Source organism: Stenella coeruleoalba, assembly GCF_951394435.1.
Source record: "Stenella coeruleoalba genome assembly, chromosome: 18".
NCBI classification, from domain to species: domain Eukaryota; kingdom Metazoa; phylum Chordata; class Mammalia; order Artiodactyla; family Delphinidae; genus Stenella; species Stenella coeruleoalba.
This window is the reverse complement of record NC_137164.1, coordinates 32,709,741-32,737,706: the sequence shown is the minus strand read 5'-3', so window position 1 is coordinate 32,737,706 and position 27,966 is coordinate 32,709,741. Positions and strand designations below refer to the sequence as shown.

Sequence of the window (27,966 nt, the reverse complement as noted above, 5' to 3'; positions counted from 1 at the left end):
CCACTTTGCCAAATTGTTGCAACAATTGTAGTGACTTCTTTTAAAGGCATAAGTTAAACAAAGTGTGTCTTGAAAGAGCATGAAATTTTGATTATGACAAAGCTTTACATAAGGTAATTAAGTATCATCTGTTACAGGTAAATTATAATCCATACATAAATTAATACATCTGTTTCTTATATTTAATGATCTATAACATAAAATATATTTGATCTTTCAATGAACAAAGATGTTACATTTTTCTTTTTCTTAAACAATGAGTTTCTTTAACATTTCATCTTCCCATTCTCATACTCATAAGGAATTTTTTGTTCCCTCTAACACATGAGGGTCAGATTAATTCTCAGATTTTCTCTTGAACTATCAGAACTCAATTGGTAGTCTCAGAAAGACATCTGTTTGAATAGAAGAAATTAGTCACCAACTTTGTATATTAAGGAAACTTAATGTAGGCACTGAATGAAATGCAGAAATCCAGGGAACATTTGTTCTTAGTCTGCTGTGCTAGGGCTAGACCAATACCCACTCAGAGCTCGGAGGGCACTTTTCAGAGCATAGATAAAATTAAGTAAAATGCTACATCTAGTCCTCTAGCTTCAAGTTCCTTCCCCATGAGATAGAAGTTGATTTACTGTGCCCAGTTTGTAAAATTTTCTAAAGAAGGATATTTTAATCTCAATCAGTTAAAACCACTGTCTCCTTCTATTCTGCATTGGAATTCTACATATTGGGGATTTGCCTAAGGGGAACTGAGTTGGGGGTACATTTAGTTTGGGTTTGGAGACATGTATTTATGTAGTTTGTGGGCACTTCCCTGGATAGCTGTTATTGCTGGCTGTCCCAGTGTGGAATGACTTCCCGGAATCTTACTTCATCCCACTGTGCAGACCCACCCAGCATCATAATACAAGAATATCAATTACAAATTGGTTAATGAGTGCTATCAGATCAGTCACTGCTTAAGAGATCTTGAAATGCCTTGAAATCCAATAACTCATGTATAAAAGAAACTTGGTAGAGGATTTTCCAAATTTAGCAACAATATTAAAATTGTATATGGATGTGATCTACAGGAGTTGTGAAGCTGAAACTTTTCTAAATTTTTAATAAGAATAAACAAATTTAAGTTAACTATGCTAGAGGAAAGTCTGAATTATTTTTCTATTCTCTAGATAAAAAACTATATTCTGAAACTATTGTCGTATGAAGAGATCATTAATGAGTATGCTGCTAAAAAGTGTAGGGAAAAAAGTATTACAGAGATGTATCAGGAAGTCCATCAATTAAAATAATTTTGTTAATTTTCTGGATTTTGTGATTTTTTGGTATTTCAGGCTTTTGAAATTTGTAACTTGCTGCAATTTCTACTATCTTTCTAAATAATAATCACTTTATTACCAAATTTTATATTCACTACTTTGTATTCTTTTTCTTAAAGAAATCCCCCTCCCCAAATTGCATAAGCTTCAGGATACACAGAACATGGATCCACATATACCTTCAAAATAAATATCAATACAATTCTATCTATTTGAGTGCAAAGTAAGAAATTTTATTATCCAGGAGTTTCCAAATATCTGGATGATTTGCTGTATTTTTAAAAATTTCTCATCAGGATGACTATCTCCTCAGATAGTCATAATCAATGAATGACATTTCAGAATTAGAATGTGATTTACAGCCTCTGCCAGTTCTCCAGGCTATGAAATCTCATTTGTTTGAGGGTTCAATCCCACTCAAAATTAAAGAAAGTTTTAAATAACTCTGGTTATCATGGAAAATAATGTTCTGGCTCTTTGCTTCCTTATCATATAGTTCTTCTCATCTAAACACAGTAAGTTCTTCCTTTACATTTTTATTCAATATGTTTTGGCTAAGAATAAAACAGTCGCTATCAACTTCTCACCAGTTCCTGAACATCCCTAAGTTGAAATTATTTTAGAGTAGTTATTCATGGGGCTTGCAAGTTGAAATGAAAAAGCAATGAAAATCAATTTCATTATAAGCTTTGAAGTAAAGGGATGTTACATCAAAAAACTTGACTGGTTGGTAGGTGGTATTTACTTATTTCATTCTGGAATGCTATAGAACAGCAGCTTTTAAACCACTGAAAAACCCAGCTGGTGATTTTCTGAAATGCATTCCCTGTACATAATCAGGGAAGTCTCAGCTTGACTAGGTGTTTGCACAGAATTCACTGAAAAGAATACATCGGTATTATTTCATGGCAGTGACTTCACTTATAACATTATGCACTTTCCTTCTCAGAGTGGATGCTTCAGTTAACGATCCTGTTCCATAGCAGGTTGGATATTTTCCCTGGTGAGTATCAAAACAGCGAGACTAACAAACAGTTCTCAAAACCCTGCGGACAGTTCAAAAATCAACGTTTGCAGTATTTAATGGGCCAGAAGCCTAAGGTTTAAAGCCATGCATACACAAGCAATGTGAAGTAGAGAATAGCAATTGACACTCAGAAATTTTAATAGCCCCAAGAGTTACTAACTTCTATGGGAAACCAGAGTTCTTCCCAAACCCCTTGAAAAGAGTCAAGGGCAAAATGGAGTCCCAAGTACACACAATTTAGGTTTTGATATCAGGAGAGGACAATTTGGTGGAAATTGCAAAGGCACAGTCAATAGAATTCAAATGAGACCATCATCCTGCCTTCCTATGCCACTGAGCTGGCTTTCTACATTCTCTTCCCCCCACTGTGATGAATACATCAAGGTAAAGCCTGAGAGTATTTCCTGTATGGGAATCCTACCCTACCCCAATTTAAACAGTGTAGTCCTTTGTGGGTGCTGGGATATCCAAAAGCAAACAGAGGGCTGTTTACCAGCAGAATCCTTATTGAGGATGCCCTAACTTTGTAAGGTCTAGTGGACAGCAGGGTGGGACCAGGAAGAGGAGACAGGCAAGCTCCTCTCCAGTCCTTAAAGACAGGGCTCTTGTTTTCTCTGCCAAGCTTCACAGGGAAAATTTCAGGTGCTTAGGGTCAATCAAAGAAGACCTAGGAGCAAGCCTCCAAACTACCTCTGGTGTAATCTGAAGGAATTCTCATGGATCTCATGTCCAACTACTTCACCAAGCACGTGGTCAGATAGGAGTTTTGACTAAAACCCAGGCATCAGACTTGCATATTACAGTGGCTGTGGGCATCTGGCAGATAACATGACTGATCCAGTCAGCCCAGGCCTAAGGAAAGTAAAGCATGAGTGCCCTGATACAGCATCAGTGCCACCCACCTTTAAGGTCGGGGGACAGGACGAAGTTGGGGAGCTGCCCCTCTACTCCAGGGGATTGCTGCCAGCCATCCTGATTTTTCAAGAGAAATTGGAAATCTGGATTTTCTTGTGAAATCTCCTGATTTTTTAAGTTTTGTCAATTAACTGAAACTTTTTAAAAAACATGCTGGCTGATACCATGCAGGTCAAGCAAAAAATAGCTGTAAACTGGATGTTGTTTATGGGCCACCAATTTGTAGTCTCTGCCAGGTGTTTACCATATATGGGATCTTCATGTCCCCATGACTCTGTGTGGCAGTAAGTTGTTGTTTCAGGAATCAGAAGATCTGGGGTTCCTATCTCTTTATATGAGATGGTGGGACTAATACTACCTACTTAATAACAATAGATTCTAAAAACAAAATGGAGAGATTCAAATTCCAAGTAATATAATTATTATATTGCATTGAATTGGGATTGGAATTGGAATTGAAGGTGATAATTTTGCTCTCATTTTCATCTCAAAAGCTGGGAGACAAAATCCAATAGAGAGCTATAAAATACTTAGGTTGTAATTGCCTCATGTGGATGAGACTTTGAGGATAAGTTTTTATGTAGGATAAATTACTCAATACTCTGATTTTTAGAATAGGTAATGTTAGTACCCAGAAAAAAGTAAATTACTTTAGATTTGGAAGTAAGAATACGAAGTTCTATCTATAGAAAATCTGAAAGTGTACCACTATTATATGAGCTATTATAACACGATTCAACTCAGGAAAACCCAAAAAAACTATTGTACCTTTACGACATGTTACAAATATAATGAAACAAGTGCACTTATTATGGAGAAAACATGGATTAATTTAATGGAAATAAGCCACAGGCTCTTTGCAGATAATTTAAAAATAACTCACTGGAAGCTCAAGAAAATGTGTGACGTGAATTAAAAAGACCAGATTTCTGGAAGAAAAAAATTCGTCATGGTTGATTGCAATGTCTAAAATAATGCAATATCAAAGATGCTGTCACAGAAAGGAATAGAGCATTTCTTTAAAAATATAAAGATTTCTCACGGGAAGATCAGGTGAAAATAAAATTATGAGAGGAAAAATTATCCAAGGCTAACCGTGAATTAATATCTCAGTGATGTATAGAAGAACACACACCACAAGAGTACCAGTAAAATGGGAAATCTGAATAAAAATTGATGGATTGCTTCATGTTAACATGTTAATATCCCGGTTGTAATATTGTACTATTGTTTTGCAAGATGTTACCATCAGGGAAACTGGATAAAGTGTACATGGGATCTCTGCATATTATTTCTTACAACTGTTTGTGAATCTACAACTATCTAAAAGTAAAATTTTTAATTTCAAAACACTAATAAAATTGTAAAATATCAATGACAAGTTGTTAAAATATTGAAAGATAGGAATCTTGCTAGAGAGGCACTTAATAACCAGTGTGATACATGTACAGAGGAGAATAGAGAGAGAATAAGTTAGTTGTTTGCTTCAATCAGAGAAAAGACTTAAGGGAAGTTCTCATTTCCATGGTGTCTTTGAAAAAGAAAGGTAGCAGGTACTATATCAAATATTGGCAACCACATGTACTAGCCTCAACTTAGTAGTGAGTTCTGGTAGTTCAAGACTCTGGAAGGTGTCGCTGTCAGCTATTAGCCACCATGAGCCCGAGGACAGGCACACTGCTCTATTATCTTTGTATACCTATTGCCTTTGAGAGTACCTGGCACATAATAAGCATTCAATAAATGCTTATTTTTCTATAGAAAGAAAGAAGAAAGAAAGAAAGGAAGGAAGGAAGGAAGGAAGGAAGGAAGGAAGGAAGGAAGGAAGGAAGGAAGGAAGGAAGGAAGGAAGGAAGAAGGAAGGAAGAAGGAAGGAAGGGGAGAGAGAGAGAAGTGGAGAGGGAGAGAGGAAGAGAAAGAAAGAGAGAAAGAAAGACAGGAAGAGAGAGAGAAAGAAAGAAAGAAAGAAAGAAAGAAAGAAAGAAAGAAAGAAAGAAAGAAAGAAAGAAAGAAAGAAAGAAAGAAAGAAAGGAAGAAAGAAAGAAAGGAAGAAAGAAAGGAAGGGGAAGGGAGGGAGGAAGGGAGGAAGGAAGGAAGGAAGGCAGGAAGGCAGGATGAGGGAGTAAAGGCCTGAGGATTAGTGAAATGCCAGAGCAAACATTCCTCAAGAGGCAATATAATTCATAATTAAGAGGATGGGCACTGGACTTGGACTAACTGGCTTCAAATCCTGGCTCTGTTCCTAACTAGCTGGGGGGTTACGCAAACTCTTTAATCCTTGGATACTCACCCTTGAGCTGAGGATGATGAAATAACACCATCAACTTCACAGGTTTGGGAAAACTCAGAAAAGTTTAATGCAGCAAGAGTGCACAGCACAGAGCCTAGGACACAATAAATGCTCAGTGAACATTAGCTGCTACTCTCCTTAAGGAAGAGCCCAGTGCTAGCTTTGAGCATTACAGGACAGTAATCCTTCCATACTCAGTAAATTAGTTAACAGTGGAATAACAGTAATGAATAGCAACTAAGATAAATAGAGCAAATGCAAGAAGATAATCCTTGTGCATCTGCTGGAGTTCTTCATGAAGACAATTGTTTACTAAATACCTAGTAAATGCCAGATGCCTTATGAAGTGTTTAACTTAACTCTAACAATAACCCTAAGAGGTAGGTATTATTATTATGCCCAGTTTACACATGAAGAAAGCAAAACCAGAGAGTTCAACTAGTTAGTCAGCTAACAAAGTCAATCAACCTGAAATTGGGAAAGCCAAACTTTAAGCTGAGGGACTGCCTTGAGAGCCCACTCCTTTGGAGGATAAAGAAAATTAAAGTGTGATCAAGGATCTAAATACCAAAGGACATACTGTAGATTATCAGGCAGTACATACTTTTTTAGATAGTAAACAATAAAAACTGTGGAAAGAGGGTCTCAGGTATTAATAGAAATTATTTTTAATGGCTGTCTAACTAGTATAGAAACAGTCTTATAAATAAAATATATGTATGGATTAACTTCCTAATGGCTCAATGATTCTAGAGAGAAGCAACTAAAATGATCAAGTAATTTCTGGAAAAATAAACAGAAAACTAGTGACTTGGCTGCCTCTGACAGAATCTGAGTGACTGGGAGGCAGAGAGGGTCAGAGATTTACTCTTCATTATATACCATTTAGACTTTTCTAATTTTTTTTTTGCCATGTATGTATTACATTTCTTAAAAAAAAAAAAATGAACAGGGCTTGAAGAGTATGTTTGGGTATCCAGTTTGATACTATAAAATGCTAAAATCTCAATCAAATTATCTCTGTGTAGTTACTGGATTAGATAGACCTTGGCTTCAAACAAATATGGCATTTATGGTTTTTAAGCTTGAATTTTATTAATTACTATATTAACTTTAGACTTCACATAATCTCATTACTAAATATCTTAATATTTTTATTTCTATGCAACTTCAGTCTTTTAGTTAATATTAAAGTCTAATTAACCTTTTAGAATCTGGTCCCAATTTTATATATTTCTTTGCTTGTCTGGTATAGCAGTAATGAATTTTGTGGTAGACTGAAGGATGTCCCAAGAATGTCTATGTCCTAATCCTCAGAAAGTTTTAACTTGTTTACCAAGAATTTTTGTGTGTTACCTTGTTCAGCAAAAGGGACTTTGCAGATGTGATTAAGTTAAGGACATTAAGGTGAAAGATTGTCCTGGATTATCTGGGTGGACCCAGTATAATCACACAGGTAGTTATATAAAGAAGACAAGATAGTCAGAGAAGGAGATGTGAGACAAAAACATAGGTAAGAGTGATGCAGCCACAAGCCACAGAATACAGGCAATCTCTAGAAGCTGCAAAAGGCAAGGAACAGATTTTCCCCTAGAGCGTCCAGAAGGAATGCAACCTTGTTGAAACCTTGATTTTAGCTCTGTGAGACTCATTTCAGACTTCTGACCACAAGAACTGTAGGATAATAAATCTGTGTTATTTTAAGCTCCTAAATTTGTGGTGACTTGTCACAGTAGCAATAGGAAACTAGTACAAATGCTTTGTTTCTAGTTCTTTTAAAACTGTAAATCAGTGAAGAGATATATGGATAATTGTAAAATCTAAAGACAATACAACACAATAAATAAAAATTTTGCTATAAACAAGAGGTTTATCCACAAAATTCAAGGTTATTATAACAGGAAGAAACAATCAACAAAATTAATTATATCAACAACAAATTTGTAAACACTAAATGTTTATCTTAGAAGTGAAAACTCATTATTACAATTAACTTTGATTAAACAGATATTTACTGACTTAAGCTAGGTGCCAATAAAGGCCTGAGGCCCAGGTGAGCTGATCCAGATCTACACGGCTGAGTGGAGAGCAAGAGCAGAACGTATATGAATGGGTCAGCCATGAGGCCGTGAAGGATGAGGGGGTGTTTCTGGAGGCAGAGCACGGAGGGTGGCCAGGATGCAACAGAGTGCACAGTGGAGCGAACCTGTGTGTAAGGCGAGAGCCTGCACCCACACATGTGGGTGAGGATGGAGTCTTTAGGATTTTCCCAAACACCTAGAATGGCCACAGTGATTTACCCTGTTCAATTCATGGCTTTATCCTTTAGCTGTAACTCAGTAATCTACAGAAGGCAAGTAGACTTTTCCCATTAAGATCTACAGTATAAGAATAATTGATCTCCACAATGACCATAATGTCCATACAACAGTAAGTACATGGGAATCAGAACATGGTTTTATAAAAGAATAAAATAATCCTGACAGTTTCTTTAACTTTTTGTGTCCCTTTGTTCCCTCCTTCCCCTGTCATTTGTTCTTGAGCCCAATAGACAGACTGTGAAACATTTATATGAACCTATTTGACACATCTTAGTTTTAACTCTCTTTACCAAGACTTTTTGTAAATATAAGCCATAAGTGTTCCAAACATTGTATTCAGTTCAGAGCAATTTACTGGTAATTACTCAGACATATCTTCTCTTAGAAATTAAAAATGGAAAGAAGGGAGTGTTGCTAGGTAGAATTACAATTCATTGGTAAAACAATTAACATTTGTAAGGTGCAAACACAGAGTTAAATTTCATATAGACTAATCATTTCTATTTCACTGTTTTGACTTTTCAAACAAATTTACCTAACTTTTAAAACAAAATTGAAAAAGTCAGCAGCCTTAACTCATTTCAAAGCAGGTTAGGGCTTCCTGGTGGCGCAGTGGTTAAGAATCCGCCTGTCAGTGCAGGGGACACAGGTTCGAGCCCTGGTCTGGGAAAATCCCACATACCACGGAGCAACTAAGCCCGTGTGCCACACTACTGAGCTGGCACTTTAGAGCCCACAAGCCACAACTGCTGAGCCCACCCGCCACAACTACTGAAGCCCGTACGCCTAGAGCCCGTGCTCCACAACAAGAGGAGCCACTGCACTGAGAAGCCTGCACACTGCAACAAAGAGTAGCCCCCACTCGCCACAACTAGAGAAAACTTGTGCATAACAATGAAGACCCAACACAGCCAAAAATAAATAAATTAAATAAATAAATTTATTATTTTAAAAAAAAGCATGTTAAATGTGCCATGATTAAATGGGGTAAGTCTTTAATGGATAATTCAGAGAAATATTTATATACACCATAGGACTGTTAAAACTTAACTTGTACTTACTGTGCTCAAAGTAATCACCCTATTATCTTCATTTTACAATTCTCTACACTTAGTTAACAACATGGCTCACAATATATTAAAGAATGATGCCTGGGCTTCCCTGGTGGCGCAGTCATTGAGAGTCTGCCTGCCGATGCAGGGGACACGGGTTCGTGCTCCGGTCCGGGAAGATCCCACATGCCACGGAGCGGCTGGGCCCGTGAGCCATGGCTGCTGAGCCTGCGCGTCCGGGAGAGGCCACAACAGTGAGAGGCCCGCATAACGCAAAAAAAAAAAAAAAAAAAAAAGAATGATGCCTGAAAATAAGAATTAGATAAGCTTATCATCAGTAAATCAAATTAAGTTGACTCTAGATTAAAGATAATAGGAGAAAAACTATTCTTACAAAGAGATAATGAATCAAGAATGTTAAGTACTGGGACTTCCCTGGTGGCACAGTGGTTAAGACATCGCAATCCCAATGCAGGGGGCCTGGGCTCAATCCCTGGCCCAGGAACTAGATCCTACATGCATGTCACAACTAAGAGTTCTCATGCCACAACTAAGGAGCCCACGAGCTGCAACTAATAAGCCCACGTGCTGCAATTAAGGAGCCCACCTGCAACAACTAAGGGACCCTTAACTAAGGGTTATGGGTAACTAAGACTCAATGCAACAAAATAAATAAATATTTTTTTTAAAAAAAATGTTAAGTACTTAATACTTGCTGTGTTGTCATTTATCGAGTATTTGTACCCTACAAGTAAGGCTGAGATTGCCCCTTGACCTTGGCTGTAGTTACGGGTTAATCAAACCTTTGCTCCTCCTGACTTGTTTTAGAAACAGAGAAAGGTTTGTGTATTGGGCTGCTAGGAGGTATCTTGCTAGGTCCCCCTTCTGCCCTATGAATTGATTTCCCTGGCACAGAGGTGGATCCGGGCATGAGGGCGCTATTTGTGCCACCTTATTCCAAGAGATGGACAAATGACTCAAGGTGAACTCATCGAAACTTCCCCATGATCTGAAATTTTCTTTCGCCTGATAATATAAATAATTTTAAACAACCTGAGTCATGGGTCAAAGAAGAGCTATAAACTGAAGTTGCAGAATTTCTAAAATGCAATGATAATGAAAACTATATATCAGTGCTCAAAAATTTCATAGCCCTATTTACATTACTTAAAAAAGAAGGAATAAAAATAAATGAATTAAGCTATTAACTTAGAATAAGTTAATTTTCATTTTGTAAATGGCTGTCAGCCATGAGTCATTCTCAACCTTGAGAGACCCCTGCAGTTCCTTGCTATGTTGCCCTCTTAGAGGACCTCTAACAACAGAGAGTTTTGCTTCCTTAAGGTCAGCAGAAGACTCTCTGACATCTAAACCCCTTATTAAAGGGCTCAGCTGATTAGGTCAGACCCATTCAGGACAATCTTCCTCTTTATTAATTTAAAGTCAACTGATTAGAGACCTTAATAACATCTACAAATCTATTCACTTTTCCCATGTAATCTAATCTAATCACAGCAGTGACACCCATCATATTCACAGGTCCTGTCCACAATCAAGTGTAGGGGATTATACAGGAAGTGTACACTGAAAGGCAGGAATCTTGGGGGTCATCTTAGAATTCTTCCTAATTCCATTTGAAGTTAAGTGAAGTATCTCACTTAATTTTATCCAGAAAGCACCCCATTTTTTCCAACACCACTCAATGAATAATTCTCTTTTTAACAGGTTTCAGATGCCACATTTATCATATATTAATTTATAATATGTTTCTCAGTATCTATTTGGCTGTATTTCTGGAATTCTTATTCTGATTTATTGGTTTGTCTGAAGACCTTGTAATATTTTAATATCTGGTAGGGCTAGTTCTATATCACTATTCATTTTTTTTTTAAGAATTTTAATGTTTTATTCTTACTTTTTAATTTCCTAGGTAAAATTTAGGAACAACTTGTATAGAAAAAAATTAATTTGTTGTATTTTTACTAGGACCACATTAAATTAGCAAATTAACTTAGCAGAAACTGATTTGAATCCTAATCAAGCATATGATATGTCTTTCCATTAATTCAAGTGCTCTATATGTGTCTTTCCTTTGTATTTAAATGTTTTATTCATAGAGGACTTGCAAACTTATGGAAAAAATAGGTTTGGGATTTTACTTTTTTCCATTCTTGGAATAGTTCCAATAGCATTGGAGTTACCTTTTTTTTTTCTTTTTCTTTTTTTTTTTTTTTGGTATGTGGGCCTCTCACTGTTGTGGCCTCTCCCGTTGCGGAGCACAGGCTCCGGATGCACAGGCTCAGCGGCTGTGGCTCACGGGCCTAGCCGCTCTGCGGCATGTGGGATCTTCCCAGACCAGGGCACGAACCTGTGTCCCCTGCATTGGCAGGTGGACTCTCAACCACTGCGCCACCAGGGAAGCCCGGAGTTACCATTTTTTAAGATTTTATGAAATTCTTGTAAAATTGCCTGGGTCTGGTAATGTTTTTAGACGGTCATGCTTTGACAGCTGCTATTTCTTTTTGAAATTTGGTCTGTTTATATATTCATTATTTTTTATGGTAATTTATTCATTCCATCCAGGTTTTTCAATTTGTTTGCATAGAGTTAAGCAGAGTAATCTCAGAATTCTTGAAAGTCCTTTCTGTGGTTACTTTCCTACTGTCATTTATCAATCTATGGAGTTATACTTCCCTTATATTTTTCCTTAACTAATTTATGTACTCTGTTATTTTCCACAAAGACTGAGGATTTAAATTATTTATCACTTCAATTTTCTATTTTTTTAATTCATTAATTCTGCTTTTATCTTTACTAATACATCCTTCTGTTTTCTTAAGTTTATTTTGTTTTTCCTTTTCAAACCTTTTTAAATTAATAGCTTAATTCATTTATTTTTATTCCTTCTTTTTTAAGTAATGTAAATATTTAGGGCTATGACATTTTTGAGCACTGATATATAGTTTTCATTATCATTGCATTTTAGAAATTCTGCAACTTCAGTTTATAGCTCTTCTTTGACCCATGACTCAGGTTGTTTAAAATTATTTATATTATCAGGCGAAAGGAAATCTCAGATCATGGGGAACTTTCAATGAATTCACCTTGAGTCATTTGTCCATCTCTTGGAATAAGGTGGCACAAATAGCGCCCTCATGCCCGGATCCACCACTGTGCCAGGGAAATCAATTCATAGGGCAGAAGGGGGACCTAGCAAGATACCTCCTAGCAGCCCAACACACAAACCTTTCTCTGTTTCTAAAACAAGTCAGGAGGAGCAAAGGTTTGATTAACCTGTAACTACAGCCAAGGTCAAGGGGCAATCTCAGCCTTACTTGTAGGGTACAAATACTCGATAAATGACAACACAGAAAGTATTAAGTGCTTAACATTCTTTTTTAAAAAATATTTATTTATTTATTTATTTATTTTTCTAATTCTGTGAAGAATGTCATTGGTAATTTGATAGGGATTACACTGAATCTGTAGGTTGCTTTGGGTAGTATAGTCATTTTCACAATATTGATTCTTCTAATCCAAGAACATAGTATATTTCTCCATCTGTTTATATCATCTGTGATTTCTTTCATCAGTGTTTTATAGTTTTCTGAGTACAGGTCTTTTGCCTCCTTAGGTAGGTTTATTCCCAGGTATTTTTTTCTTTTTGTTGCAATGGGAAATGGGAGTGTTTCCTTAATTTGTCTTTCTGCTCTTTCATTGTTAGTGTATAGGAATGCAAGAGATTTCTGTGCATTAATTTTGTGTCCTGCAACCTTACCAAATTCATTGATTAGTTCTAGTAGTTGTCTGGTGGCATCTTTAGGATTTTCTATGTATAGTATCGTGTCATTTGCAAACAGTGACAGTTTTACTTCTTCTTTTCCAATTTGGATTCCTTTTATTTCTTTTCCTTCTCTGATTGCCGTGGCTAGGACTTCCAAAACTATGTTGAATAAGAGAGGCAAGAGTGGACATCCTTGTCTTTTTCCTGATATTAGAGGAAATGCTTTCAGTTTTTCACCATTGAGAATGATGTTTGCTGTGGGTTTGTTGTATGTGGCCTTTATTATGTTGAGGTAGTTTTCCTCTTATGCCCATTTTCTGGAGAGTTTTAGTCATAAATCGGTGTTGAATTTTGTCAAAAGCTTTTTCTGCATCTATTGAGATGATGATATGGTTTTTATTCCTTAATTTGTTAATATGGTGTATCACATTGATTGATTTGCGTATACTAAAAATCTTTGCATTACTGGGATAAAAATCACTTGATCATGTATATCCTTTTAATGTGTTGTTGGATTCTGTTTGCTAGTATTTCGTTGAGGATTTTTGCGTGTATGTTCATCAGTGATATTGGTCTGTAATTTTCCTTTTTTTTGACCTCTTTGTCCGGTTTTGGTATCAGAGTGATTGTGGCCTTGTAGAAAGAGTTTGGGAGTGTTCCTCCCTCTGCAATTTTTTGGAAGAGTTTGAGAAAGAAAGGTGTTAGCTCTTCTCTAAATGTTTGAAAGAATTCACCTGTGAAACCATCTGGTCTAATAATTTTTAATTTATTTATTTTATTTTTAATTTATTTTTGGCTCCATTGGGTCTTCGTTGCTGTGTGTGGGGTCTCTCTAGTTGCGGCGAGTGAGGGTTACTCTTTGTTGCACTGCGCGTGTCTCTTGTTGTGGAGCATGGTCTCTAGGCACACGGGCTTCAGTAATTGTGGCTCACGAGCTCTAGAGTGCAGGCTCAGTAGTTCTGGTGCACAGGCTTAGTTGCTCTGCAGCATGTGGGATCTTCCATGACCAGGGCTTAAACCCGTGTCCCCTGCATTGACAGATGGATTCTTAACCACTGTGCCACCAGGGAAGCCCCATTTCTAATGTTATTGATTTGCATCCTCTCCCTTTTTTTCTTGATGAGTCTGGCTAAAGGGTTATCAATTTTGTTTACCTTCTTAAAGAACCAGGTTTTAGTTTTATTGTCCTTTGCTATAGTTTTCTTCATTTCTATTTCATTTATTTCTGCTCTGATCTTTATGATTTCTTTCCTTCTCCTGACTTTGGGTTTTCTTTGCTCTTCTTTCAGTAGTTACTTTAGGTGTAAGGTTGGATTGTTTATTTCAGATTTTTCTTGTTTCTTGAGGTGAGACTGAATTGCTATAAACTTCCCTCTTAGAACTGCTTTTGCTGCATCCCATAGGTTTTGGGTCATCATTAATTTCTATGTATTTTTTTAATTTCCTCTTTCCTTTCTTCAGTGATCTCTTAGTTATTTAGTAGCACACTGTTTAGCCTCCATGTATTTGTGTTTTTTATGGGTTTTTTCCTGTAATCGATTTCTAGTCTCATAGTGTTGTGATCAGAAAAGATGCTTGATATGATTTCAGTTTTTTAAAATTTACCAAGTCTTGATTTGTGACCCAGTATATGATCTATCCTGGAGAATGTTCCATGTGCACTTGATAAGAATGTGTATTCTGCCACTTTTGGGTGCGATGACCTATAAATATCAATTCAGTGTGTCTAGTCTTTTGTGTCATTTAAAGCTGCATTTCCTTATTTATTTTCTGTTTGGATGATCTGTCCATTGTTGTAAGTGGGGTGTTAAAGTCCCCTACTATTATTGTGTTATTGTCAATTTCCCCTTTTATGGTTGTTAGCATTTGCCTTATGTATTGAGGTGCTATTATGTTGGGTATATATATATATTTATAATTATATATATTTATATATATATATATATATATATATTGGATTGATCCCTTGATCATTATGTAGTGTCCTTCCTTATGTCTTGTAACAGTCTTTATTTTGAAGTCTCTTTTAACTGATACAATTATTGCTACTCCAGCTTTCTTTTGATTTCCATTTGCATGGAACATCTTTTTCCATCCCCTCACTTTCAGTCTGTATGTGTGCCTAGGTCTGAAGTGGGTCTCTTGTAGACAGCATGTATAAGGGTCTTGTTTTTGCATCCATTCAGGCAGTCTGTGGCTTTTGGTTGGGTCATTTCATCCATTTACATTTAAGGTAATTTTTGATATGTATGTTCCTATTACCATTTTCTTAATTATTTTAGGGTTTTTTTTGGGGGGTGGGGGTCTTTTTCTTCTCTTGTGTTTCCCACCTAGGGAATTTCCTGTAGCATTTGTTGTAAAGCTGGTTTGCTGGTGCTGAATTCTCTTAGCTTTTGCTTGTCTGTAAAGCTTTTGATTTCTCCATTGAATCTGCATGAGATCCTTGTTGTGTAGAGTAATCTTGGTTGTAGGTTTTTCTCTTTCATCACTTTAAGTATATCCTGCCACTCCCTTCTGGCCTGCAGAGTTTCTGCTGAAAAATCAGCTGATAACCTTACGGGGATAACCTTGTATGTTATTGTTTTCTTTTCCCTTGTTGCTTTTAATATTTTTCTTTAAATTTAATTTTTGTTAGTTTGATTAATATGTGTCTTGGTGTGTTTCTCTTAGGGTTTATCCTGTATGAGACTCTCTGTGCTTCCTGGACTTGGGTGGCTATTTCCTTTCCCATGTTAGGGAAGTTTTCAACTATAATCTCTTCAAATATTTTCTCAGATCCTTTCTTTTTCTCTTCTTCTTCTGGGACCCCTATAATTCAAATATTGGTGCATTTAGTGTTGTCCCAGAGGTCTCTGATATTGTCTTCAATTCTTTTCATTCTTTTTTCTTTATTCTGTTCCTCAGTAGTTATTTCCACCATTCTGTCTTCCAGCTCACTTATGCATTCTTCTGTCCCAGTAATTCTGTTACTGATTCCTTCTAGTGTATTTTTCATTTCAGTTATTGTGTTGTTCATCTCTGCTTGTTCTTTAGTTCTTCTAGGTCTTTGTTAAGCACTTCTTGAATTTTCTCGATCCATGCCTCTAGATCACCTTTACTATCACTACTCTGAATTCTTTTTCAGGTAGGTTGCCTGTTTCCTCTTCATTTATTTGGTCTTGTAGGTTTTTACCTTGCTCCTTCGTCGATAACATTTTTTTTTTTGCCATCTCATTTTTTTTTTTTTTTTGATGGGTGAGGTTTTGTTCCTGTCTTACTGGTTGTTTGGCCTGAGGCTTCCAGCACTAGAATTTGTAGGCTATTGAGTAGAGATGGGTCTTGGTGCCAAGATGTGGACCTCTGGGAGACCTCACTCTGATGAATAGTCCCTGGGGTCTGAGGTTCTGTGTTAGTTCAGTGGTTCAGACTTGGAGCTCCCACCACAGTAGCTCAGGCCTGATTCCTGGTTCATGTATCAAGGTCCCACAAGCTGTGCAGTGCAGCAAAAAAAAAAAAAAGAAAAGGAAAAAAGAAAAAAAGGAGAATAATAACAAAGAGTAAAAAATAAAGTAAGATTAGAAAACTAACAGATAGGTTAGAAAAAATAAAAATATAGAGGAAACAACAACCAGAAGGTAAAACAAAACCACAGTAGCAAAAAGGAGGAAAAAAAAAAAAAACGGAAAAGGCCTTGGCCGTGGAGGGCATGGTTTAGGCAGCGGGCAGCGTTTAGGCAGCAGGCAGGGTCTAGGCTTAGAACCCATGCCACTGGAAAAGGCCCTGGAGGTGCTATGGGTCAGAGCTTAGGCTCAGCATGGCCGGAGGGGCCCCAGAGTGCCTCCAGCCTCAGTGGGCAGAGGACCAGTCCCAGGACCCCAGCAGGCTTCCGGGGGCCTGAGTAGGTGGGGGAAACTAGGCACATCTCCCCTGATCCTCCCATTCTGGAGGGTCCCTCCCCATCTGCCTCTTCTCTTCTTACCCCCCTCCCTCCCTCCCACACCCCTAGGACCCAGGCGGCTGTAGGGGGCCTTGAAGGGCAGAGGACCTGCCTTTGGAGCCAGCAGGCTTCCCAGGGCCCAAGTGGGCAGAGGAAACACCAGCTACACTTCCCCTGATCCTCCAGTCCTGGAGGGTCCCTCCCATCCATCTCCCTTCCTCTTCCTCCCTCCTCCCTCTCTCCTATGCCTCTAGGACTCACACTGCCAGAGGGGGCCTCGGAGGGTGGAGGACCATGCCTGGGAGTCCAGCAGGCTGCCCAGGGCCTGAGTGCACAGGGGAAATGCTAGGTGCATTCCCCACGATCCTCCAAACCCCCAAAGATCCCTCCAAGTGTGGGAACTCCTCCACTCCCCCAGCTACCCCTCAGGATCTGGCCTCCAGTTCTCCTACCCCCTCATTCCCTCCACATCCTACCCAATTGCTTGGGGTTTCCTCCCAACCCCTTGGGTGTCAACGTCCCCCACCAGTGTCTGGTAAGCACCCTAGCTGTGGGGAGACACCTATTTTATACATAATAGTTTGTACTTCTTAATCCCCTTCTCCTATCTTGCTCCTCCCCCTTCCCTCTTCCCAATGGTAACCAGTAGTTTTTTCCTTATGTCTGTGAGTCTGTTTCTGTTTTGTGATATTAATCCCTTTGTTTTATTTTTTTAATTCCACATATAAGTGATAACATAGAGTATTTGTCTTTCTCTGTCTGAATTATCTCACTAAGCATAATATCCTCCAGGTCCATCCATGTTGTTGCTTGTGGAACCAGGTCCTGGGCCCTCTGGTGGACAGGGCTGTGTCCTGGGGTGGCTGTAAGCTTAGGGTGTCTTAAGGCAGCCTGCCTGCTGGTAGGTAGCTCTGTGTCTCCACCTCACTGGTTGCTTGGCCTGAGGCATTCTCAATACTGGTGCCAACAAGCTGATGGAAGGGGCTGGGTCCCAGTGCTAATAAGCTTGAGGGAGGATTCCAAAATGGCCCTTGCCAACACCAGTGTCCTTGTGGTAGAACAAGCTCTCAGAATGGCTGCCTCCAGCATCTGTGTCCCCTAGGTGAGCTCCAGTTTCCTTCTGCCTCTATGGAAGACTCTCCAAGATCAGCCGGTGGGTCTGACCCTTTCAAATTACTGCTTCTATCTTGGCTCCAAGAACATTTGAGAATTTGTGTGTGCCCTTTAAGAGTGAAGTTTCTATTTCCAACAACCTTCTGGCTCTCCTGAAAGTAAGCCCTCCTGGCCATCAAAGCCAGAAGTTCTGAGGGCTCATCTTCCTGGTTCAGGACCCCTGGGCTGGGGAATTCGATGTGAGGCTTGGACCCATTGCTCCTTTGGAAGAACTTCTGCAATTGTAATTATCCTCTTATTGTAGGTTTCCCACTTGGGAGTATAGGTATTTACTATACTGTGGCTCCACCCTTCCTACCCATCTCATTTTGGTTCCTTCTTTATACCTTTGGTTGTAGAAGATCTTTTCTGCTAGATTTTGGTCTTTCTCATCAATAGCTGTTCTGTAAATAGTTGTAATTTTGGTGTGCCTGTGGGGAGAGGGGGCTCAGGGTCTCCATTTCGTACTCACCAACTTAGCTAAGTTCAATTCTTTGTGGTTTGTTTCACAGAAATAATTATTTCTTTTACCATTTAAAATATTTATTATGAAGCGCTTAGTACCAAATATCAACTATTCCATGGCATTATTTTTGGAGAGCATTCTGTTCTTGATATTGCTAATCACTTTTATCTTTTTTCTATAGTATCATTTTATCAATTCTGTGTCAGTTTCTTTTCTGTCAGTTTTAATTTGTGAGATTTCCCTGTACTGGTTATTTGCAGTTGTTTCCTATGGAAGGGTTCAGAGCATTGCTATTAAAACTACACTGCCAAAGATACCTTAATTTAACACCATGCAATTAAAAAGCACTTTGACACATGATCTTATTTTTATTTTCATCCTACCACAACCTGGTGAACCAGATAGGATAATTATTATATATTTTTCACAGGTGTATGTTTGAGATCAAACAGATTGTAAAATGTTTCCAAGTAGTAAGTAATTAAAACCTAGTCTCCAAGTCTAGACTTCACTACCAAATATATGGAAATTAATACCTCTCTTTGTACTTAGCATAAGTATTCTTCTTCTAGGTGCTTTTAGCCCATCTTAAAATTGCCAGTGAGACACAACTTTTGTCATTGTCATGAAATGACTCAATAAAAGAGTAAATTTATCTATTATTCATTTCCTTCTTATATGAACTTTAACTTATATAGAATTTGGGATTATCTAAAGGAAATATTTGCTTAATTGACATTAATATGATCTATTTCCTATTCAGTGGTTAATTAGCTGGTTATTCAACTTCATGGATCAAAGTTTCTTTACCTTTATAAGGGCCAGGCTTAAACCCAAATATCTAAAACAAATATTCAACGAGACTAATTCTCAGTACATAGTGAACTGAGACAAAACCATGACATCTTGAATCAAACACAAGATTGAAACACAAGATGAGACTCTCATAACCCTACCTTTCTGCAAGTATAACAGGACATTTTGTGGACACCCCCCCCCCACACGGTGTCATTCTCAGCCTTAGTTCTCCTCCCTGCACAGAAGGGAGCAACTCAAGGTAAGACAAACTGAAACCAATGTCTGAGGTAATTCCATGGGGCAGAGAATGGGAAATCCTCTTCTTCCTTTTTTTTCCTCCATTTTGTTCTTACCTCTCTGTCTCTCCCCTCATTGCCTTTCTTTGATGTAAGGTTGACTACGGTTGCACTTCTTTGACTCAACAAACAAGTAGTTTATGCCTACCACATGCCAACATGGTGTTAAGTACTGGAGTTTGTGATTGAGGAACAACTCTTATTGAAAGTTATAAGAAGACTTTGAAGCCTCTTAGATAGCCTCATCTACCAGAGAGCAGACAGCAGAAACAAGAAGAACTACAATCATGCAGCCTGCAGAACGAAACCACATTCACAGAAAGATAGCCAAAATGAAAAGGCAGAGGACTATGTACCAGATGAAGGAACAAGATAAAACCCCAGAAAAACAACTAAATGAAGTGGAGATAGGCAACCTTCCAGAAAAAGAATTCAGAATAATGATAGTGAAGATGATCCAGGACCTTGGAAAAAGAATGGAGGTAAAGATCGAAAAGATGCAAGAAAGGATTTGCAAAGACCTAGAAGAATTAAAGAACAGAGGTAACTATTTGAATACAGTAACTGAAATGAAAAATACACTGGAAAGAATCAAAGGCAGAATAACTGAGGCAGAAGAATGGATAAGTGACCTGGAAGACAGAAAGGTGGAAATCACTGCTGCAGAACAGAATAAAGAAAAAAGAATGAAAAGAAATGGAGACAACCTAAGAGACTTCTGGGACAACAGTAAACACCCCAACATTCGCATTATATGGGTCCCAGAGGAGAAGAGAGAAAGAATGGACACGAGAAAATATTTGAAGAGATTATAGTCCAAAAGTTCCCTAACATGGGAAAGGAAATAGCCACTCAAGTCTAGGAAGCACAGAGTCCCAGGCAGGATAAACTGAAGGAGAAACACACCGAGACGCATAGTAATCAGATTGACAAAAATTAAAGACAAGGAAAAATTATTAAAAACAACAAGGGAAAAACAACAAATAACTTGCAAGGGAACTCCCATAAGGTTAACAGCTGATTTCTCAGCAGAAACTCTACAAGCCAGAAGGGAGTGGCATGATATATTTGAAGTGATGAAAGAGAAGAACTTAAAATCAAGATTACTCTACCCAGCAAGGATGTCATTCAGATTCGATGGAGAAATTGAAAGCTTTACAGACAGGCAAAAGCTAAGAGAATTCAGCACCACCAAACCAGTTATACAACAAATGCTAAAGGAATTTCTCTAAGTGGGAAGCAGGAGAAGAAAAGGACATAAAAAAACAAACCCAAAATAATTAAGAAAATGGTAATAGAAACATATATATCGATAATTACCTTAAATGTGAATGGATTAGGGCTTCCCTGGTGGTGCAGGGGTTGAGAGTCTGCCTGCTGATGCAGGGGACATGGGTTTGTGCCCTGGTCCGGGAAGATCCCACATGCCGCTGAGCGGCTGGGCCCATGAGCCATGGTGGCTAAGCCTGCGTGTCCAGAGCCTGTGCTCCACAAAGGGAGAGGCCACAGCAGTGAGAGGCCCATGTACTGCAAAAAAAAAAAAAAAAAAAAAAAAGTGAATGGATTATATCTCCCAACCAAAAGACACAGGCTTGCTGAATGGATGCAAAAACAAGACCCATATATATGCTGTCTACAAGAGACCCACTTCAGACCTAGGGACACATACAAGCTGAAAGTGAGGGGATGGAAAAGATGTTCTGTGCAAAGGAAATCAAAAGAAAGCTGGAGTAGCAATACTCATATCAGATAAAACAGACTTTAAAATAAAGAATGTTACAAGAGACAAGGAAGGACACTACATAATGATCAACAGATCAATTCAAGAAGATGATATAAAAATTAGAAATATATATGCACCCAACATAGGAGCATCTCAATACATAAGGCAAATGCTAACAGCTGTAAAATAGAAAATCAACAGTAACATAATAATAGTGGGGGACTTTAACACCTCACTTATACCAGTGGACAAATCAGCCAGACAGAAAATTAAGGAAACAAAAGCTTTAAATGACACAATACACCAGGTAGATTTAATTGATATTTATAGGACATTCCATCTAAAAACAGCAGATTACACTTTCTTCTCAAGTGCACATGAAACATTCTCCAGGATAAATCATATCTTGGGTCACAAAACAAGCCTCAGTAAATTCACAAAAATTGAAAATGTATCAAGCATCTTTTCCAACCACAATGCTATGAGATTAGAAATAAATTACAGGGTAAAAAATGTAAAAAGCACAAACACATGGAGGCTAAACAATACATTACTATATTACCAAGAAATCACTAAAGAGATCAAAGAGGAAATCAAAAAATACCTAGAGACAAATGAAAATGAAAACATGATGATCCAAAACCTATGAGATGCAGCAAAAGCAGTTCTAAGATGGAAGTTTATAGCAATACAATCCTACCTCAAGAAACAGCAAAATAAACAATTTAACCTTACACCTAAAGGAACTAGAGAAAGAAGAGCAAACAAAACACAAAGTTAGTAGAAGGAAAGAAATCATAAAGATCAGACCAAAAATAAATGAAAGAGAAACAACGAAAACAATTGCAAAGATCAATAAAACTAAAAGCTGGTTCTTTGAGAAGATAAACAAACTTGAGAAACCATTAGCCAGACTCATCAAGAAAAAGAGGGAGAGGTAGGACTCAAATCAATAAAATTAGAAATGAAAAAGGAGATGTTACAATGGACACCACAGAAATACAAAGTACCGTAAGAGACTACTACAAGCAAGTCTATGCCAATAAAATGGACAACCTAGAAGAAATGGACAAATTTGTAGAAAGGTATAACCTTCCAAGACTGAACCAAGAAGAAATAGAGAATATGAACAGACCAATCACAAGTAATGAAATTGAAACTGTGATTAAAATCTTCCAACAAGGGAAAGTCCATGGCCAAATGGCTTCACAGGTGAATTCTATCAAATATTTAGAGGAAAGCTAACACCGAAACTTCTCAAACTCTTCCAAAAAATTGCAGAGGAAGGAACACTCCTGAATTCACTCTACGAGGCCATCCTCACCCTGATACCAAAACCAGACAAAGGTACTACAAAAAAAGGAAATTACAGACCAATATCACTGATGAATATAGATGCAAAAATCCTCAACAAAATACTAGCAAACAGAATCCAACAACACATTAAAAGGATCATACACTATGATCAAGTGGAATTTATCCTATGGATGCAAGGATTCTTCACTACATGCAAATAAATCAATGTGACACACCATTTTAACAAATTGAAGAATAAAAACCATATGATCATCTCAATAGATGCAGAAAAAGCTGACAAAATTCAACACCCATTTATGATAAAAAAAAAAAACTCTCCAGAAAGTGGGCATAGAGGGAACCTACCTCAACATAATAAAGGCCATATATGACAAACCCACAGCAAACATAATTCTCAATGGTGAAAAACTGAAACCATTTCCACTAAGATCAGGAACAAGAGAAGGATGTCCACTCTCACCACTCTTATTCAATGTAGTTTTGGAAGTCCTAGCCATGGCAATGAGAGAAGAAAAATAAATAAATGAATCCAAATTGGAAAAGAAGAAGTAAGACCATCACTGTTTGCAGAAGACATGATACTATATATAGATAATCCAAAAGTTGCCACCAGAAAATGACTAGAACTGATCAATGAATTTGGTAAGATTGCAGGATACAAAATTAATGCACAGAAATCTCTTGCATTCCTATACACTAACAATGAAAGATCAGAAAGAGAAATTAAGGAAACAATCCCATTTACCACTGCAAGAAAAAGAATAAAATACCTAGGAATAAACCTACCTAAGGAGGTAAAAGACCTGTTTTCAGAAAACTATAAGACACTGATGAAAGAAATCAAAGATAACACAAACAGATGGAGAGATATACCATGTTCTTGGATTGGAAGAATCAATATTGTGAAAATGGCTATACTACCTAAAACAGTCTACAGATTCAATGCAATCCCAATCAAATTACCAATGGCAGTTTTTTACAGAACTAGAACAAAAAATCTTAAAATTTGTATGGTGACGCAAAAGACCCTGCATAGCCAGAGCAATCTTGAGGGAAAAAAAACAGAGCTGGAGTAATCACACTCCCTGGCTGCAGAATAGACTACAAAGCTACAGTAATCAAGACAATATGGTACTGGCAGAAAAATGGAAATATAGATCAATAGAATAGGATAGAAAGCCCAGAGATAAACCTATACATCTATGGTCAACTAATCTGTGAGAAAGGAGGCAAGGTTATACAAATGGAGCAGATAATCTCTTCAATAAGTGGTACTGGGAAAGCTGGACAGCTACATGTAAAAGAATGAAATTAGGACACTACCTAACACCATACACAAGAATAAACTCAAAATGGATTAAAGACCTAAATGTAAGACCAGACACTATAAAACTCTTAGAGGAAAACATAGGCAGAACACTCTTTGACATAAATCACAGCAAGATCTTTTTTGACACACCTCCTAGAGAAGTGGAAATAAAAAGAAAAATAAATAAATGGGACCTAATGAAACTTAAAAGCTTTTGCACAGCAAAGGAAACATAAACAAGATGAAAGGCAACCCTCAGAATGGGAGAAAATATTTGCAAACAAATCAACAGACAAATGATTAATCTCCAAAATATAGAAATAGCTCATGCAGCTCCATATTTAAAAAAATAAAACAAACAATCTAATCAATAAATTGGCAGAAGACCTAAACAGACATTTCTCCAAAGAAGTCGTACAGATGGCCAAGAGGCACATGAAAAGCTGCTCAACATCACTAATTATTAGAGAAATGCAAATCAAAACTACAATGAGGTATCACCTCACACCAGTTAGAATGGTTGAGCATCATCAGAAAATCTACAAACAACAAATGCTGGAGAGGGTGTGAAGAAAAGAGAACCCTCTTGCACTGTTGGTGGGAATGTAAATTGATACAGTCACTATGGAGAACAGTATGGAGGTTCCTGAAAAAACTAAAAATAGAATTACCATATGACCCAGCAATCCCACTCCTGGGCATGTACCCAGAGAAAACCATAATTCACAAAGACACATGCACCCCAATGTTCATTGCAGCACTATTTACAATAGCCAGGTCATGGAAGCAACCTAAATGCCCATCGACAGATAAATGGATAAAGAAGATTTGGTACATATATACAATGGAACATTACTCAGCCATAAAAAGGAAAGAAACTGGGTCATTTGTAGAGATGTGGATGGACCTAGAGACTGTCATACAGAGTGAAGTAAGTCAGAAAGAGAAAAACAAATATCGTGTATTAACATATATATGTGGAATCTAGAAAGTGGTACAGCGAACCAGTTTGCAAGGCAGAAATAGAAACACAGATGTAGAGAACAAACGTATGGACAACAAGGATGGAAACTGGGGTGGGGATGGTGGCGGTGGGATGAACTGGGAGATTGGGATTGACATATATACATTAATATGTGTAAAATAGATAACTAATAAGAATCTGCTGTATAAAAAAATAAAATAAAATTCAAACAAAAAGAAAGTTATAAAACTTTGATCTACATATTCTGAAGAAAAATCTATGGAAATTTAATCAATAAATTAGGGAGGCTGTTGTACTATAGCTTATTGTTATCTCCAATCTGCAAATGTAACAACAAACATACTTTGTGGGTTTTATTTATTACATATCATTTTCTCCTTCAGCCAGATTTGTGGCTTATAAAAATAACCAAATATTTGCTTACAAATTGTTATAATGAAAATCTGTAGCCTGATGCAATAAGATTCATGGTCACAATAACTTTGAACACATTCATTTGCTTTTGGAGTGTGGGGGAATAATTTTAATTTAAATTTTTTGCATAAATTATTTATATGTTGAGTCCAAGATACAGTGCAATTATGACAACATTTTTTAGAAGTTTAGAATTTATAAATACCTCTTTACATTTTGGTAGCACTAGATATTGTTTTCTAGAAAGCTGTATTTTTTGTTTGAATAGCAGTTAGCTGTTTTCACTTTCTCTAACAGATGGAACCAAACCATGGTGAACATTTTTATTAAAACAACAAATGAAGCTATGAAAGAAGTGTCACATTGCCAAGTATTCATCTTGCAAATTAAATTCTACAACTTAGCAGGTGGTTTAAGTTCCTTTTAGAAATTTAATATCAGCTTATTTCATTTATCTGCGGTTTAACAGAGACACAGGTTCACTGCTGTATTCAGTTTCACAGAATCTCTTTGCATGTTTCTTAGAATTGACAGTTGGGAAAATATTTGCCAACTCTCACTCAAAACAGCTTACAAACGCCACATTCAGATGGCTGAGTCTTTGATTTCTTTCACTGTTGAAGTCTACTATTTGTCTCTGTAATCAGTTTCAAGGCCCGGATGGATCCAAAAATTTAAAGCCCACACTTGGTATGTTTTCTGGGGATTTTTTTTCTACCATTTTGATAAACATTACCATTCAGGCACTGGCACTATATTATCCAATACAGAAAATTCCAATATTAGATAGTAATTGCTATAGACAGAAAATTTGTGTCTCCCCAAAATTCATATGTTGAAAACTTAATTCCCAGTGTGATGGTATCAGAAGATGGAGCCCTTGGGAAGTGATTAGGTCATGAGGATGGAGCCCTCGTGAATGGGATTAGTGCCCATATAAAAGAGACTCTAGAGAGTCTCCTCTCTCCTTCTGCCATGTGAGGACACAGTGAGAAGGCATCATCTATGAACCAGGATCTGAGCTCTCACCAGACACTGAATCTTCTGGCACCTTGATCTTGAAATTCTCAGCCTCTAGAACTTTGAGAAATAAAATTTCTGTTGTTTATTAGTCACCCAGTTTACAGTATTCTGTTAGAGTAGCCTGAACCGATTCTAGCTTAGAGAACAACAGTGAAGCAATTGACACTTCCAAGTCTCTACAGGGCTGTACTGATGAACTATAGTAAATTAGATATACTAAAGTACTGCCTTCTGCAGTCATTTCAGAGGTGATGAAGTAAACCTACCTTTTCAGCTTCTAAGTCAGTGCCATAAGATTAATTTCACAAAAACATCATTTTTCCTCCAAAAAAGTTTTTAATGTTTTCCCACTACCTACAGAATAAAACTTAGATTCATCATTCACAGACTTCAATTTTGCCTCCAAACTCTTTTTACAACTACTTCTCAAAAGATCTTCTTGTTCCAGATAAACTAGTCTATTTATTGATTGTCTCCCAAGCAAGTTGGTACTACTTTGCCTGCCCCTCTTTTCACTTTTTATATACCTTCCTCCTCCTCTTTGATTGTCTAAATCATTCTTTTCCCTGCAGGCACAGCTTAAATCACAACACAATGAAATCCTTCTTAACCACGCTAGATTATATTTGTTTCTTCTTTAAACCTCTCTAGCATCACTTATTACATGATAGCTTGTATGGTTCTTTATATTCGATGTATACATTCTACCTCCCAATTAGAATGTAAGATCCTGAGGGTAGAGATGCCATTTTACACACCAGTACCTAGGACATAGTAATCAATAATATGTGTTGATGTTGGCAGGCTACATCAAAAATATAAAACATACTTATTGGTAGCTCATAGCCCTTGGGGTTTAAAATTATAGCTGAAGTTTTGCTTGTCTAGCATGCTTTCTCACTTCCTTTCTTCAGGCTTTTTTGGGGACCTCACCCTCACTCTATGTGGAGTTGTCAATTTTAGTGTTGAATTTTTAAGAACAGGCTAGTACATGAACTTGGTTATGAGTGAATTCAAGCAAAAGTTGAATTCTCACTCACACTGTGTCCAGAGTGCTTTGGTTCTGAGCTTTTCTCCACATTATCCTTACTGTGGAACCCAGGCTAAGATTTCAGCCCCTCTCTGGAACAATGAAGAAGCAAAGAAATAAAGTGTGGCCAATTGTGCACTGGCTCTTAAAACTTGCTGAGGAAGTGACACACATGAACTGGCAGAAGGCTAAACATCAATGACATAGAACTGAGAACCCAGAATTAAATCTTCACATTTATCATCAATTGATTGTTGACAAGGATACAGAGAAAATTCAATGAGAGAAAAATAGTCCTTCTAACAGTTGGTGTTGGGACAATTAGATAGCCACATAAAAAAGAATAAAGTTGAACCACTACCTCACACCGTACAGAAAAATTAATTCAAAATGGACCATAGACCTAAATGTACAAGTTAAATGTGAAATATGAAATAAAAGGTAAATGTAAAGTTAAATGTAAGAGCTGAAATTATAAAACTCTTAAAAACAGGACTAAATCTTCAAGACCTCAGGTTTCCTATATATGATACAAACAAAAATGTTTCCTTATATATGGCACAAACAAAAGAAAAAAAATAAATTAGACTTCATTAAAATGAAAAACGTTGAGCTTTAAAAGACTCTATCAAGAAAGTGAAAAGACAACCGAAGGAATGGGGGAACGTAATTGCAAACCATATATCTGACAAGGGACCTGTACCCAGAATATATAAAGAAGTCTTACAACTCGACAATGAAAAGACAATCCAGTTAAAAATGGGCAAAAGATTTAAATAGACATTTCTCCAAAGAAGATGTACAACTGACCAATAAGCACATGAAAAGA

General features: G+C 37.3%; 1 protein-coding gene across 1 annotated transcript in view; it reads right to left on the bottom strand.

Annotated features, from left to right (window-relative positions):
• Positions 1-21,351, bottom strand: part of TDRD3 (tudor domain containing 3) — a 243,933-nt gene extending 222,582 nt beyond the window's left edge. The window contains exon 1 of the mRNA XM_079902897.1: positions 20,657-21,351. Within this exon, the coding sequence (XP_079759023.1) occupies positions 20,657-20,784 (128 nt within the window). The 5' untranslated portion in view covers positions 20,785-21,351. The remainder of the gene's footprint in view (positions 1-20,656) is intronic.
• Positions 21,352-27,966: the final 6,615 nt, after the last annotated feature.